The sequence below is a fragment of the Crotalus tigris genome, unplaced genomic scaffold (assembly GCF_016545835.1).
Source record: "Crotalus tigris isolate CLP2741 ecotype Arizona unplaced genomic scaffold, ASM1654583v1 scf7180000017550.10884619, whole genome shotgun sequence".
NCBI lineage: Eukaryota > Metazoa > Chordata > Lepidosauria > Squamata > Viperidae > Crotalus > Crotalus tigris.
Window position 1 is genome coordinate 3,175,557 of NW_024096468.1, and position 17,836 is coordinate 3,193,392.

At 37.6% G+C, this 17,836-nt stretch overlaps 1 protein-coding gene across 1 annotated transcript in view; it reads left to right on the top strand.

Moving 5' to 3' along the window:
• LOC120306707 (proline and arginine rich end leucine rich repeat protein) overlaps positions 1-15,783 on the top strand; it is a 36,525-nt gene extending 20,742 nt beyond the window's left edge. The window contains exons 2-3 of the mRNA XM_039340400.1: positions 8,421-9,356; positions 13,984-15,783. Coding sequence (XP_039196334.1) covers positions 8,423-9,356; positions 13,984-14,159 — 1,110 coding nt within the window. The 5' untranslated portion in view covers positions 8,421-8,422 and the 3' untranslated portion in view covers positions 14,160-15,783. The remainder of the gene's footprint in view (positions 1-8,420; positions 9,357-13,983) is intronic.
• The last annotated feature ends 2,053 nt before the right edge of the window (positions 15,784-17,836 follow it).

The following is a 17,836-nucleotide window of genomic DNA, read 5'->3' on the forward strand; positions in this document are numbered from 1 at the left end:
GAAGTGAATTCAATTTCAGCATCAATCTGCATTTTAAAATAGTGGGATTTCAGACTTTGGCATAGTACCAAGGCAGCATTGATCACACATGTTGATGAATTCTTTGGTGAAACTGGGATGATGATTTTGCATCCATCCTGGCCCTTCTTGGTGTCTTAATAATCATCAATCTTATTGATTCTGATTTAGGGAGCTAGGAGTGAAGGTGTGGTGTTGTTATGATCCTTCTTCCACTGAGTTTCCTTCCAGCAAGTGGCAATTAGAGGGAGAGATTCGGTTCTAACTCCCTGTTTTGGGAAAATTTTCACTGTCTCCCCACTCCTATACAATTATTATGGTTGATCACACACTTTGATTGGATTTGTCTCCCTATTGAATCCTTCCCAATGACCTGGGATTGGTAAATGTTGTTGTTTAATAATATTAAAGGTTTAATAATATTAAAGGAACAGCAGGATGTAAGCTGTTCCATGCAAAGCTGCCTTTTTCAATTACTTTGGTAATGATTTTGTCAATGCTAATGGTGTCTAAGTGGAGTATAACTTCTTCAGTTCTGAAGACGTTTCTTGGATGAGAAGCAAAACATTTTCAAAGAAAAATCAAGAAAGTCCAGTTGCCCCTTAGAAAAAGCAACTTTGGGACACCTATAACCTGGATGATTGAGAATCTCCATAGATTTCTTGATTTTGTCCTTCTTATCTGCCAGTTTAGTTTCTTTGGTATTCAATAAGCTTTCCTAATGTACTAGATTCAAGATGTCTTTTTCACTGTCCTTCAAATATTCTATCAATGCCATTTTTTCTTCTTCAACTATCTGGTGTAATTGCAATATTCCTTAGCCACCTAAGCTCTTTGGTAAATAGAATGTCAATATCACTGCATGGATGAAGGGCATGGTTCATTGTCATTGTTTTTCTGGTCTTTCTATCTAGGGTTTCTATTACTTCTCCATGATTCTAGCTTGATCTCAATGCACTATATCTGCTCTATATCTAATGACTGGAATTGCCAAGTGTAAATCCTCTAGATGGTATTCACTTTTGCACAGCAATTGTGTCTTTAATTGTATCATTGCTTCTGATGTTGCCATTGACCCCTGTTATTTTTAGGTATTGATTATCCAATCATATGGCAGGAAGTCAAATGTTTTCTTTAATCAATGCAAGCTACATTCAAGTTGGTCTTCTCATCCCTGAGATCTGGAGATTTTTTTACCATTAATTATGGGAGGGGTAGCACTTCCCAGACATAAAGAATATGCAATTTAGGATAATCCTGGACTTGCACAAGGGGAGTGGCAGGTTGGTTACTTCACTTGTGAAGAGTCCAGGGTCCAGTTTGTGGCATTATTCATAAGGAGCATTGCTAATATTGAGGAGTATAAGATACTATGTTAGTAACAATGGAGAAGAATGCTTGCAAGTGTTGTATAGGGACCTGTGCAATTGATGATTCTTATGGGTCTTGAGTCCACCAAATTGGATATAGTTGAAAAAGAAGCTGTGGCATACTTATCTCCAATTATTTTGTCCCATATCACAGGAGTCAACAGGGCAGATAAGTTTTGGGGATCATCTGTTAACCAATGTCATATGATAGGACCTAGGATATTTTGTTGTTGTTTAGTCACTAAGTCATGTTTGACTCTTTGCCAGGCACCCCTGTCCTCCCCATCTCCTCCCCAAACTCATGTTCATTGTATCAACAGCACTATCTAACCATTTCATCCTCTGCTGTCCCCTTCTCCTTTTGCCTTCAATCTTTCCCAATCTTTCCCAATGACTCATCTCTTGGAATTAGGTGGCCAAAGTATTTGAGCTTCAGCTTCAGTATCTATCTTTCCAATGAACAGTCAGGGTTGATTTCCTTCTTTCCTGATTTGAGCTCCATGCAGTCCAAGGGACTTCAAGTATCTTCTCCAGCACCATAATTCAAAAGCATCAATTATTTGGTACTCAGCCTTTCTTATAGCCCAACTCTTACAGCCATACATTACTACTGGGAAAACCATAGATTTGACTATATGGACCTGCTTTTTCATATGCTGTCTAGATTTGCCATAGTTTTCCTCCCAAGGAGCAAACATGTTTTAATTTCATGGCTGCAGTCACCATCTGCAGTGATCTTGGAACCCAAGAAAATAAAATCTATCACTGCTTCCATTTCTTCCCTATTTTCCAGGAAGTGATGGGACTGGATGCCATGATCTTAAATTTTTAATGTTGAGTTTCAAAATAAGTTTTGCATTCTCCTCTTTTAACTCATTAAGAGGTTCTTTAGTTCATCTGCACTTTCTGTCACTAGAGAGGTATCGTCTGCATATCTGAGGTTGTTGAAATTTCTCCTGGCAATTTGAATTCCATTTTGCGATTCATCCAGCCCAACATTTTGCATTATGTACCTAGGATTTGTGCTTCTCTGTTGAGAGTGGGTCCCTATAAGTCACCAAAGCCATATTTCCATGAATGAAGTTCAAAGTTTCACAAACCAATCAGACAATATTTCCAATGGCTAAAACCTCCTGGCACAATCTGGAATTTCTAATTACTTTCTTTTTGAACATTTTCATCACAGATTTTTAAGCAATGTGGATTTCAGTACAAACACTTGATAACAGTGCTATTAAAATATCTATTTGTGTGAAGAAAAAAATCTAACTTCAGAACTAATTTTACATGCATAGTAGGAGAATGCCAGGAACACAAGAAAGTAACCCTACTGAACTTATTATATCCTAACTAGGCAATACACTGTACCCTTTCTTCATAATGCACGCTATCAGTTGCCAAATACACATAGCATTGGAATATTTCCAGTGTGAGCATTGTTTTGTCTTGCTAAGACTATAAGTTGTTGGTTGTGAAAGCTTTTGGACACAAAAGAACCCATCTGTTTTCTTCACATATCTCTAAAAGATAAACACAATGTCTATTAGGAGTGAAATGCTTTGATTTTTGCAGCTAGAGTAATATTCTTTCCTCTTTGTGATCACAAGTGGTGCTATGTTTATGTATGCTTAAACATCTCCCACTAAACGAATATTAGACATTGCAGAAAGCCTGACAAAATGAAATTTGAATAGCAGCATAGGCCTAGAATATGACTCAAAAGTATATGAGTTGGAATCATTCCATGAGTAAGAGATCAGTTTAAATCTTATACATGTGTCTTGTGGTCCCATAGTGGAAGGAAGAGCGAAGTATAATTATACTTACAGAAATAATCCATCAACATTAAATCAGTTTTTTGTAGCAGATGTCACCCTCTAGTAGAAAAAAAGAAAAAGAAAAACTCAAATGTTTACCAGAGCAAACTCAAAATTGGAAGAAATAACAAAAATCCATCTTGAGGTCATATAAAACACCCAGAATCAGATTAGGAACCAGATCTTGGCAGCAGAAAGCTGAATACCCAGTAAAGAATTTTTAACTTGGCATACTCTTAACTTGGCATACTCCTTAATTAGAGCATACATAACAAACAGAACAAGAGCAAATGATGGAACACAAGACACAAGAAGAATAGACATCACATTCTTTGTACAGAATTGTTTTTCCTGCTGCCACGCTTGTTTTCTTTGGCTCTAGCTTTCCTGTGTGAACCTTTTGTACTGGATGCAAGATTAGATTAGAAATAAGAATCCCTGAATTATGCACTGAGTTCATAGACAGGAAGATGAGAAATTAAAGCACTTCCTATCACAAAATGAAAACACTAAAAGCATTGATGCATAGTGTACTTACTGTACATTCAAGTAAGTTTTTAAGGTTTTTTGCTAGCCAAAGCTAACTGCTGCTGCTTTTCTTACGGGTTCTTTTCAACTTTAAAGGACATTTGCTATGCTGATTTTAATTTGCTTGCATTTTCTTCACAGCTGTGATTATCAGTCTCAAATATTTGTTTGAATGGATTTTAATGTTCTCAGTTATCAGAACCTTTCCTGATCATTTGATGTTTTGAAAATTCTATGCTAAATGAGATGTTTGCACTAGTTTGACTTAGGCAGCCAAATGTTTGAGCTCTGGGTGATGGAAAGGACTGGAAGCTTGTCACTAGAGTTGTTAGCCACATTATCATCTTTATGCTAGAGGTGAAAAGGTGAAAAGAAAAAAATACAATGGGAACAATGGAAGGGGGAAGGCTTAATTATTTATATCCCTTTTTCCATCTAGCTTGATCAGTTAAAGACACATTTTCTAAACTTTGACTTTCTAACACTAAAGATAAGGGATTACAAAAGGCTGAACTCACCTGTGCTTTTATGGAGTATGAAGGCTGAATGTATTTACATGCTACATTTGATTCCTATATCAGGATTAAGAATAATTTTCAGTAAAAATGACACCACTTCATACTTTTATTTGATGATGAGTATTCTATTTATTCACTTACTTAATTATAAATGACAGTGGATGTATTGACATTTTAGAAATTAATGTTTCTCCAGAAATTGAGATTTAGTCAATATTTAAGAGCATCTAATATGATAGTGACATGCAACATCAGTATGCAACATTACTTGAAAAGAAAAGGAAAGAAAATTAACATATTCAAGGTGGTGGGCAATCTTGGAGGATTCAGGTGGCAGAGAGATCCATCCTTAGTGACTGATGAGAAGAACTAATGGGCATCATAAGATGGAATGTAAACTTGACTGGACAGGGGCTAAGGAAGGTATTAAATTTAGGTTAGTAAGTTGGAGGAAATGAGCGTGTTGGAAGATGATTGATCAGAGCATGGTGGCCTCTGACTGGATAATATTATATGAAAAGTATGTACAAATATGTGTCTGTCTTTTAAGTGTAGTGGTGGGGAATCTGAAAGAGAGACAAAACATGCATCTTTTGCTTTGGAAGTGTGAAAGAGAAAAATAATTTTTGGAGAAATCCTCATGGAGGTACAACTGTGAATAGTATTGTTAGTTTGAAAGTCAGACATCACTTTTCCTTCATTCTCAGAATCTAGAGCAAATTGTTTATCTTTTTCCCTCACCAATTTGTTTTTTTATATCATTTTGTGATGGACCAACTAAGCTTGCTAGATGGACTTTCCATGTCACAAGAAGTGAGCAATCTATTTCATTAAGGTAATAAAAACCATTTTAACACTTTTCATGTAAAATATAAACTACAATTATTTTCTAAATTTAAAAATGTAAAGCAATTGAACATAAAACCTGATATTTTTTATTGACTAACATTGCTAAAACTGTAGGTAAAGGCCATCACATCTTAAAATGAATTACTGGGATGAAATTAGCTTTAAGAATAGAAGTGTATTTCCTATTGATTTACTTGGAGGAAATATATATTTTAAAAAACAGCAACATTTCTTTGATAGAAAAGAAGACATCACATATTTCAATTCCCAGTAATGACACTCTAGCAGTATAACTATATCACATATAGCCATCTGGCTTTATATTGCTCAGATATATAATTCACTAGAATTAATGTTAAAGTAATTAAAATTTGCTCCAAAGGGAGCATTTAGCAAAACAGTCTCCAGAGAACAACTGGGAACTTAAACAATTGCTAATATCTCTTTGCTCAGCATCCTTACAATCATGCTGTTTTTTTACACCAAACAATATCCCAACTGCAATACTCATGTGGCTCCAGTTGGATACCTGGATGAAGCACCTGACACAACTAAACCTGTGAAGGAGAGAGGGGACCATGTTACATTTGCTGCAATAATTCCCTCCCCTCTGTATCTTGCTATAGATGTTGTCTTAACTTACCTGTATAACTATGTATCTCTCCATCCCTGAGTGCTGGTGAAGATGTTGCCTCGCAGAGGAGGCAACCATCCCCACATGTGCCTGCTGTGACATCAGCAGGATGCTGAAGCCTGCCCGGAACAGTGATCCCATGGAGGACTAAGCAGAAGCACCCTGGCAACTGCTGTTGAGATTTCAGGGTTCTTTCTTCTAAATGCATGGAATTTGATGTGCCATGAGCCCTTTGCCTTTTGGAAGAAGTCTCTGCTGGCAGTAGGTCATTTTAGTCACAGCTTTGTTTCTCACTGACTAAATCAGTGACTAAGCTGAGAATCTCAAGCCTCAGATTCTTGTGAGCACTTTGGCCATATCTGGATGTCTAGAGCAGAACATGAAATTCCATTATGATATCCATACATATAAATAATCCCCAAAGAATAGGGCTGAATAGGCAGTCAAAGTATAAGCGATAATCCATCATTCAAACGGTGCCATTCTGTCTTCAGACTTTTTTCTTAGGATGAAAACCTCCCAAACACTGACATTGTCTGGCTACTGGCTACTGCTAATTTTACTTTCTCCCTGTCTCTGTTTCCTGTTCATGGACTTTTTTCCAAAAGGCAAAGAGCTCATCATATTCCGTGCATTTAGAAGAAAGAACCCTGCAATCTCAACAGCAGTTGCCAGGGTGCTTCTGCTTAGTCCTCCATGGGATCACTGTTCCAGGTAGATTTCAGCAACTGGAACCCTAAGAGGCATTGCCCTTACAGCTTTATTGATGGAGCAATTTCCAGTACAATTCCAGGGAATTGTTTGGTATATAAGTCTTTTTCTTTCAAGACCCACTTTTCTTGAGCTACAATATGCTTTTGCCATATATGTCATTGTGTTTTTGTTGATAATGGATGAGGCACAGAAGTTTTTTGAGGCACAGAAATGAAATAGATATTTCTGCCAGGATCCTGAGGCATGTGGATTGGAATATGTAATGGGAAGAATTAAAATTAGGCAGATAAATAAAGCATAGTGAGTCTTGCCAGGCAATGCCCTGAAGAACTTCTTAACTGTGATCATAGGATCTGGTCCTTTGATTGCCAAAGAGCAATGAACCAAAAAGGATGGTTGGTTGGGCCATGCAGAGGTCTACTGTCCATGTAGTATTCTGATAAATTAAGTTGTGCAAACTATGGATTAATATCCCTCCTGCCCTCCCACCCATTTATCAAATGTCTTCCTTTTGAGCTTGAGCTGGGGCATGTTGGTCTAAGTTTATTAAAAAGTGATATCACTATTCTTGAAATATTTTCTGTAGAAAACATGAGATTTTTCCATCCAGAACATAATTCAGGCAGCTTCTGAATTATTAGCAGGAGTGTTTGAGTTTGGAGTTGGAGGCAAAAACTAAAAAGGCCATTTCCCTTAGCGTGACTTTGCTATTATATGGTGTCTGCCCTAAGGGCCTCAGAGACCTCCTCTTTCATTTGTTTGTGCTTAAGACATGACGGCTTATGTTTTTATATATATTCCAGACCTGCAAACTACCATCACTACTCCTTCCAACTTCTTTCTCATTTCCTGCTTTCCGTTATCACATCTCTTATTTCCCTGCCCTTATTTATACTTCACGGTTGATGGTGGAAGCTGAAGTCACCATCCATCTCTCTGCTTCAGTCTGTTTTGTCCTCATCAGTGTGGACTTTTCTCTCTGAATAGATCTCTAATCTTTATCCCAGGAAGGCAATGTGTTTTCCTTGCAGGCCTCCTCCCTTTTGTATCCTGTGCTCCAAACAAATGGCTGAGAACAAGAACAAATACAGGTAGTCCTTGACTTATGACCATATCTGAGCCCAAAATTTCTGTTGCCAGCAAGACAGTTGTTAAGTGAAATTTGCCCCATTTTATGACCTTTCTTGCCACAGTTGTTAACTGAATCACTACAGTTGTTAATTTAGTAACATGGTTGTTAAGTGAATCTGGCTTCTCCATTGATTTTGCTTGTCAGAAGGTCACAAAAGATGATCACATGATCCAGGACACTGCAACTATCATAAATATGAGTCAGTAGCTAAGGGTCTGAATTTTGAACGTGTGACCGTGGGGATACTGCAATGGTTGTAAGTGTGAAAAACAGTCATAAGTCACTTTTTTCAGTGCTGTTGTAACTACAGTCAGTAAACAAACTATTGTAAGTTGTGGATTACCTCTAGGGCCAGCAGAAGACAATGTGATGCATGATATGGGAGTGATGTTCTACAGTTGTGTTGTATTTTCTATGTACTGAGCCAAGAGGGTTCATTAGTAGTGCATCCCCCTCATTGTTAACTCCCTGCAACTACTGGAAATATGTGACTAGCATTCTCATTGACTCCATTCCTCATGGGTGGTTTCCCCCCCCCCAGCATTGGGTTTGTATATTCCAAAATTTTTGTCCCATCCCAGATGGATCACACTTAAGTTGTAACAAGTGGCTGACTCCTAAGTTCAAACATTTCATTGCAGATTTCTCCAGCCTGTTGTTATCCAGTATTTCAAATTGTTGTCTTTGCCAGCTCTCAAAATTCTATTTGCAAACATAAATGAAAGCAAAAGAAGAACAGTCTATATAGGAAAATATTGTTTAAATATTGAATGAATGAATGAATGAATGAAGTATATTTTTTGATGTTTGCTTTTTTTTTTCTCTTGTTGTTCTATTTAGGCATGAAGAGGATTGCCAGACTGATTTTCCCACTCATTTTTGTGCTGATCTGTGAGGTGAATGGAGCGAGGCGCACCAAACCTCCAAAGAAGCGCCCAACTCCTTCCCTCCCTGAGCCAGTTGAACCGACTGAGTTCCCTCCACCTCTGCCCCCAGGACCCCCCTCAGTTTTTCCAGATTGTCCCCGAGAATGCTTCTGCCCCCCAGATTTTCCTTTAGCCATTTACTGTGATAGTCGCAACCTGAGAAAAGTCCCACTTATTCCACCCAGGGCCCAACATGTGTACCTACAAAACAATTTCATTGACAAGCTCTCTGAAGAATCTTTCAAGAATGCGACAGGGCTGCGGTGGATCAGTTTGGACAACAACCGCATTGATTCAGTGGGATCCCAAGTACTGCAGAAGCTGGAAAACCTTGTCTTTCTATACATGGAAAAAAATTTCCTTAAGGAAGTGCCCAACAACTTGCCTCCCAGTCTTGAGCAACTTAGGCTGAGCAGAAACCGTATCTCCAAAATCCCTGAAAATGTATTTAGCAAATTAGATCACCTCCTCCTTTTAGATCTTCATCATAATCAATTGGATAATGGAGACTTCAAAAAGAATACTTTCAAGGGGCTCAAGAACCTCATGCAACTCAACCTGGCTCATAACCGGCTAAGTAAGATGCCTCCTGGGGTCCCCAAAGCCATTCACCAGCTCTTTCTCGATAAGAATCAAATTGATAATATCCCCAACAATTACTTCAAAGATTTCTCCAATTTGGCTTTCATCAGGCTTAACTATAATAAACTGTCTGACAAAGGATTGCCTTTGGACACTTTCAACATCACCAATTTGCTGGTTTTGCATTTGGCATACAACAACCTCACCAGCATCCCCTACCTCAGCCCCAGGTTGGAGCACCTCTACTTGAATGACAATTCAATTCAAAGTGAGTCGGCACAAATCTGTAACTGGTTTAGACCTACAAGAGAACCTGTTTGTGGGGGAGAAAGGGGGTGGGAAGAGGTAGATTATCTCATGATTCAACATTCATTTTAAAAGCTCCAAAATGACTTACTTATATTGATGCTTCCAAGAGAACTTCAGTATTAAATCTTTTTCTCCCTCTTTGTTCTTAAGTCATACTCCATGGGATTCCACAAAATTATAAATTCCATCTTGCCCGAAGCTGTAACTTTATGACTGTTAGGACAGATGACTGAACAGGGTGGGTGGGTGGGTAGAGAGGAGTCAGACTGAGAGCAAATTGTTCTTTTCCATGAAAATTATACTATTTCCATATAAAGAAACTTTTAGATCTTTCCACTAACAAAAATGGAAATTATTTTTATGTTTCTTTGATATAGGGAGGGAGAGGAAGGGAGGGGGAAAACTCAGCGTCCTTCCATTTATTTTTCTGCTGCTTCTGTCAATCTATAGCTAATAGATTTTGGCTTGTAGGACTGACTTGTTTTCCAAAGATTTTTTTCTTTGCTGAGAAAGCACTGCAAATCAAAGCAATTTTAATTTTTTGCACACTATTTTTACATTAATTTAAATTAATGAGTAACTGTGTGAAGGAAGTACGGAGATAAAACATCAATGAGTTTTCACATTTTGTGTCTTTAGATATTTAAATGTGTTTTTTTTTAATCAACAGATATTTCTCCTACTTTTGGGTAAAGTCTTAATAATTTCACAGATTAGTTTGTATCCTTCAGAATACAACATAGTTAAGAAAAATAAAACATTTCTCCTTCCTGTTCCCAGGAGTATGTTCAGCAGGAGTTCCCAACATCTGTTGCCTTAATTGAAAACATCTACATTTAAGAAATGTAGAATTCTTTCCAGAACGTCTTAACAAGGAAGTAATAAAGAAAATAATGAGCCGCTGTACTTCAAACCAACCCCAAAAGCTTGGATTTTTCTTTCAAGTTAAATTTTTGGCAACTCAGGAATGACAACCATGTAGGCCAATAAAATGTCCTTATAAGATAGGCCTCATATAGGAAGGACCTGACTCCTACTTCAAAACCAGGATTTCAGTAGATAATCATAACACTCTTTAACATCTTAAATTAAAAGGACTGAGGATTTATTTTAAAAAGCTATGCATATGTTTTTGAGCATTAGTCTGAATAGTAAGGATAAAAAATTTTCTTGCAGCATATATATATATAAATTTTACTTTTTATATTACTGGTTTAATAAACAGAAAGGGAGGAAAGATTAGAAAAATACAAAAGACAAATAACAGAAACAAAGGAAACAAGAAAAAATTAAATATAACAAAATAACAGAATCGGAAAGGACCTTGGAGGCCTTGTAGGCCAGTGGTGGTGAACCTATGGCACTCATGCCAGAGGTGGCAATCAGAGCCCTCTGTGTGTGCATGTGCACCATCAGCCCTGCCTCTCCCCGCGGTCCCCTCATCAGCAGCCCCTGGAGGAGAGTCACCCCCGAACGCGGCCCGCATGGAGCAGCACAGCCAAGGACATGGCAGCCAGGCAGTGGGGACAAGACTCTGCCCTCGCACCCCGTCGTGTGCAGTTGATGTGTGGGGCACAGGCGGAGGGTATAGCTGCCATAGCGCTGCTGGGCCACCTGGGAGATCTGCGGCAGGTTGTGGAGGTGGTGGGTGGCCCTGTGGGTAGGTAGAGCAGGGGGGAGTGGGGTGGGGGTGGCGTGGGGGTGCAAGATGGGGGCAGGGGTGGTTTATGGGCACTCAATCTCTAAAAGGTTCACCATCACTGTTCTAGTCCAATCCCATGCTCAAGCAGGAGACCCTATACCATTCCAGACAAGTGGCTGTCCAGTCTCTTCTTAAAAGCCTCCAGTGATGGAGCCCCCACAATTTCTGAAGGCAATCCATATATATTACATAAAGGAAATAATACAGTCTAATGTTTAAATATTTCATTAAACCATGACCACACATCAATCAGCTTTTCTATTATATTGAAAATACCATAAACCAAAAGTAACCATGTATAGTTGATTCAACTTTGTACATCTGTGGTTGCATTGTCTTTCCAACACTGAAAGTAATTATTTTACTGATTCTCCACACACATACTACTTGATAAAGCCAGCAATATTCTAATATGGCATGTCCCTGATTTTTAATTCAAAAGTATATTCACATCGTACTGTTTGATCATGGCAATGCCATATTAGTAACCCTATGGTTATTAAACCAAATTAGGAAAATAGTGGAATGAATCCATAACATATGATTAGCTGTCCCCTCATCCTTTTTACACTTGCAATATAATGAGATTGATCAACAACTCCTTTTGAAACACTGGTGTGTATGGTGGCTGTGAATAAGAAATTTGTGGAATTAGTCTGATTCAAAGGTCATACGAAACATACTTAACATTAGTGACATAAATATAATGAAAGCTATACCCATGCTTTAACAGAGCTGATTGAACAGGGTAGGATTATCTTATATATACTTAAAAAATTGAATTACCACTTACTTTAAACAAGTAATTACAGTTTTCTGTTCCTGTTTGATGTTATGTTTAATGTAGTTTTTTGCAGTCTAGACAAGGCCCAGATAAGAAGTATGTCAGAAGCAGAGCAAGGTAGAGAGAAAGACGAAGAGGGGAGAGTTACTACTACTATTGCCATTCCCAACCCATCCATTGTGTTGGAAATAGGCCGTGGAAATCCTGGAGGCTTCCCCAGTGCTAGCTGTAGGATGGTTTCTTTTTCTTCTTCCTCTTATTTTTTTTCCTGTATATAAATGAATAACGAAAGAAAGGATAGGCATATCCATATGAAAAACTATGTGAACATCTTTCGCCAGTCAAGTCTAAATGAACACATGAAATGTACACACATATAAAGGGGTTGGAATCATGATACCATGATGCTGTCTTGCACATTTTGATCCCCCAGTCCAAATCTGCAAGATGGTATTGTGGCATCTCAATCAGAGCCCCACCCTCTTTGTGTATGGGTGTGGCTTACTATGTTGCTGCTGGACTAAATAATGTGAAATATGCTATCAGAACAGAAAACAAATAATTTTGACCTCTTCAATAGGTTCCTTCACCATTAATTGTACTGGCTAGGATGTTTAGGTGTAGAGACAAGCATCGTCCAAAGAGTTGCAGGTTCTGTGCCCCTATCTTAGAGCCATGTTTCTACAACACATTCTTCAAATATTACCAACCCAGCTAGCATGCCCATTGGTACAGCATGATTGGTGCTGAACTGTAACAAAGTATGCGATACTATAAAACCAAAAATATATGTTAGCAGCTTTTCAGACTGATTTATATTTAAAAGGCATAAGGTTTTGTGAACTACAGCTCACTTTTATCTGATGCATAGAGCAGCTAAATTCATGTAGGAGTTAAATTAGAATAAGGTAGGGGGAGGAAAAGGGCAGGATAAACAAGTTGGTTATGCTGAGGCAAGTTACATATAAAACAGATTACGGTACTTTCTCAATTAACAAGTATAATGTGTTAAAAATGTTGATTTTGTTGAGTTCTTATGAGATAGCCTGATTTTTTTTAATATATGTGAGTTCAACAAATTCTTACTCAAGTACATTGTAAAATTTATTTTTTCCAAAATAGTTATTCAAATTTGTAATCTTGAAGGACTGAAATGTCTTGTTATTATTTTATGCTTGTTTTGAACCTGATGTAAGTGGTTGAGTATAACAGCATTCTAGTAATGAAATATGAATCAAATGCACACCTGAAGACAAGCATTCAGTTAAGTATACTGTGTACAAATATACTTGTTAGAAAGGCAGGCCATAAATGTTTTGTGTTTTAGGCTGTAATGATATGAAGAAAGATGATGGCAGTAACTTTTCTTTCCATCTTCATTCACTCTGTGAAGTTCTGCAACAGGGAACCTTTGTATCCCTGGAAGTTCAGTGTGCAATTTAGAATTCTAAGATACTGTATGTAGGAAGCCTCCATGGAAACAAAAGACTTTGTATTACAGTTTTCCATCAATGTGTGTAGAAGGAAGGGACGGGATAATGAAAGCAAGAAAGTGCCTGTACTAGATCATTCATCCCTGGTCTTCACTGCACATTTCTAATTTTTTAAAGCAGTACAGAAACATATAGCTTGTAAAGTTATAGAGAAGATTAAAATAACCATTTTAACAATTATAAAATATTCTTACAAATGCAGGTTTTCTAAGGAGTTTTAGTACGTTGGTTTTATACTTGGATTTCACACTCAATGTTAGCCACTTTTTTAGATACTCAGTATTTAGGAGTGATTTATAGAGACCCTTTATTAAATGAATGTGGAAAAAAACATGGGAATTAAAAACTGAATAGGAAAGGCTTTGCTTACTGCAGGCAAGGGAGGTTTCTTCCATGATTTCATACAGAGGAGTAGAATTATAAATATCTTTAAGCCGGAAGGGACTATTGCAATAATACAATATTGTACTTGAATAATTCTGTCAATAGTTAATTGATGAATAATGAATACTGAGAGAGCAGAATGGAATATGAAACTGATGATTTCTGCAACTTCCCTGTCCCCAGCCTATTGCTTAATTCTATTTCTTTTCTTTTTTGCCTTTAGAAATCAATGGGACTCAGATATGCCCCACTGATCTGGTCTCCCTTCATGCAGCATCTTCAGATCTTGAAAATGTGCCACGTCTTCGCTACCTGCGCCTCGATGGCAACCTGCTGAAGCCACCCATCCCTTTGGACCTGATGCTGTGTTTCCGACTCTTGCAATCAGTTATATTTTAAGCCTTGCAACAATTTCCACTCCTTGGGACTTTGGCTTTGTGCAGTGACTTGATTCCAGTCTATGTTAGACAAGGGAATATACCTAAGCATCTCTACCCAGGCCCTTGCCTTGCCTTTCCTGCTCCACTCTGCTTCACTCTTCTTTGGCTGCAGGAAGCTCTGTGCTTTGTGCAGCTCTCCTTTTATACAGCGTTTTATGGATGCTCTGTGCCCATAAAATGTTGCATAGCGTCTTCTGAGATATGTGCAGCCTTCACAGAAAATAATGGCAATACTGCAATATTGATTTCTGCTACATTGCCCTTTATCTGTATATTAAAGAGAGAGAGAAGGAAGCATGCCTAAATGCATCTAGCATGCAGCATTTCTTTTACTGCCTGGCTGTCTAGAGCTTCACAGAGCGTTACTGATTTTCCAACATCACCAGGCGTACAAAATAAGTTAGATTTGTTATTACTGTCAGAGAAACAGTCAATATACTTTCATTTAAATGGGTACAATGTTAACGTGCCATTGTCTAATGATGCTGAATTAACAGGTAAGGGATAGTCAGACTAACAGGTAGCAATAAGTAGCTTTAGCAAGTGTGACCAAATGCATAATGTACTGTACATAGCAGGTTGCATACTGTGCAGGCAAGGCAGTATGTAGGAGATGAAATGAAGAATGATAGAGAATTTCTTTCTGTTTGGACTCTTTGGGAATTAAACAGCTGGCGCAGTTTTACACTGTGGGATGTAATGAGCAACTAAATACAGCATGATCTTCAGAACTGGTGATGACATGCTTAGCAGCAATAAGCTAGATGACCTCCTCCTCTTCATAATTTAACTCCACAAAATTGGTTAAAACTCAAATGCAGTGCTAAAGAGGAATAAAGCAAATCCAATACTAACAGAAATTGCCACCGAATAGGGTGACATACTTGAACAGGACAGATGCATCATTATCATGATGATTTCAAGGGTATCTTTACATCTGATTTTTTTTCCAAATTGCACCTAGGATTATGTCATTAATCAATGGAGCAATCTGTACCTCTTGAGAACCCAGGGCTTTGCTAGCTTTCTATGCATGGTAATCAGCAGCCTTAGCAACAGTTATCCAGGCATAATGAAGGAAATTATCCTCCCCCTCTGTTACTTCTCTCCCAGAAAAGTCATACAAGTGGAGGTTCAGTAAATAAATGTTAAATTGTACTTGAAAAATACTTTAGCAGTGGCTGGAACCACAGTACCTATGATTGATATGGTGTCCATAATAGCAAAACATGGCATACATGTTTAAAACTAATCAATATTTCTAACGCAGAATCTTGCAAGATCACAGCATTTATGCCTTCAGTCATTTTTATTTTTTTAAAATTGGGGGTATTGTGCAAAATCATATGATGGTACTTGAAAAGGTTGTTGATTTGTGAGCCCTAACAGTGTACAAATGTAAGTAAATGTAAGTAATCAAGCATTAGCAGATTTACCCTATGGTGTACAGGGATGGAAAATCTCTGTTATAGCAAAGCCAGAAGGAACTGTTCAATATAGTCTTCCCATTTCTTGTGCTGTTCTTTGTTTGTGTTATATTTTGAATATATAAAGAATAAAGCTGTTCAGTAACAGGCAATGAAGTACAAAGTAAGTAATCCTTTTTTAAAAAACACTTGCAGAGTATTAATTCAGAGACACACCCAAACAATGTGAGCTCTTTTCCTGTACTCCAGATAACATTATGAAAAACATACAGATCACATAAAAGAAAACGTTTCAGCTTGGGAGTTTTATGAAAACTCATCTGGGAGCAAAGGCTTCAGGACTCACTAAGAAAATTTCTGAGTAAAAGTAAGGCTTTTTGAAAGTACTACCCTGTACAAAAAGCAAAATACATGTTTACCTTTTTTTAGCACAGTATGCATTCTTACTGGATCAGCAAAATCAAAGACAAGCCAAAAACAAAACTACAAGAACCACTGTCACATGGTCACTTATTTATCAGATGAATTTGGTATCACACAGCCCTCACTGTATGTTATTTACTCTCCCAGTTGGGCTCAAACCGATTTCTACAAATAAATATGATGCTAGAAGGTAGTGTTTTAGTTTAAATCAGTGCTTTTCAAGTTGTTTTTAAAACATTGCTTTAAAATGGAACAGCTTCCTAATATTTTACATCAATATTTTGTTTTTTCAAAAGCAAGAATGGACTGGTGTAAGGTCTCTGGGCACTATTGTGGCCTCAGGTAGCCATTCATTTTCCCTATTTCATTAGCTTCCCATTTTCCCTTAGATCAGTTTGCCTGTTTTGAAGTCAACAGAGTCTTCTCTCTGAGTCTCCAAATGTCAATTGTCCCTTCCTGAGGAGAACACTACACTTTGCATTTTGCAACTTAAAGTGGCTTCACAACTAAGATTGTTATTATATTATGGTTGGTTACAGAGTTGGCCAGGTGTTTAGACTGGATTTGGCTTTTTATCCATCTTCCCATATTGTTTGATAGTGTTGAGGGTATCTATTATTATTGGTACTATCTTTCCTCTCTTTTGCCACTGTCATTCTACTTCAATTTGCAGGTCTTTGTATTTTATGATTTTCTCCAGGTTTTGTCTTCTATGTTGCTGCTCTTACATACTGCAACATCCAATATCCAAATTTTTATTTATCTTTCTTAATTGTCATTGTGTTATGTGACAAAAGCATTTTAATCTTTTTAATATAGTGGTCATATAATACTTTGTCTTCCCGTGTCTCTTTTCTGTTCTTCATTTGGTCTTCCTTGTAAGCCAATTTGGTCTCTCCAGTATGCAGTAAGACTTCCTGGTATATTAGCTTCTGTGCATCTTCTTCACTGTCCTTCAGATATTCTTCCAATGCCCTTTTTTCTTCTTCTATATCTGATGTAATTGCAACATTACATGCCCACCTATTTTATTTGGTAAGTAGAGTCTGTCAATGTCACTCTAAGGGTGAAGGGCATGATTCATTGTCATTATTTTTCTAGCCTTACTATCCAGAGCTTTTAGTTCTGCTTGATTCTAATTCATTATTCTATTGGTGTATCTAAGGACTGGAATTGCCTAGATGTTAATTGTGCTGGTGCTATTTCCTCCACTGATTTTGGATACATCCATGTAAAGGCGGTAGGATAGCCTGGCAAACGTTTTTAATGTTTGATAGCCATGGCTTGAGTTATTCAGTATCATTGACAAAGGCATCAGTGCAATGACAAAGAGTAGTGGTGATACCTAGTCTCCTTGAAAGATTCCTCTCTTGATATTAACCTGTCTCAATCGATCACAATTGACTAGCAACTCTGTCTTCCATTGATCTTTGCACAAAGCTTCTGAGGTTTCTACTGACTCCTGTTATTTCTAGGCATTTGCTTATCCAATCATGTGGCAGGATAAAATGCCTTCTTGTAATCAATTCACACTACATTCAAGTTGGTTATCCTTCTTTTGCAGTTTTCCATCTTGTCAGTTAGAAGCTGATCTTTTATTCCTCTGCTGCTTGGGTGATTTCCTTTCTGCTCAGGTGAAAAGAGCTTGTTTTCAGCTAGATGTTGGAGTGCATCAGATATCACATCAATTAGTAATTTGAAAGTTGTTGGTAAGCAGTTAATTGGCCTTTAGTTTCTTGGTCTACCCCTTTTTCTGAATCATTGTCAGGCAGGTTTTCCAGATGTT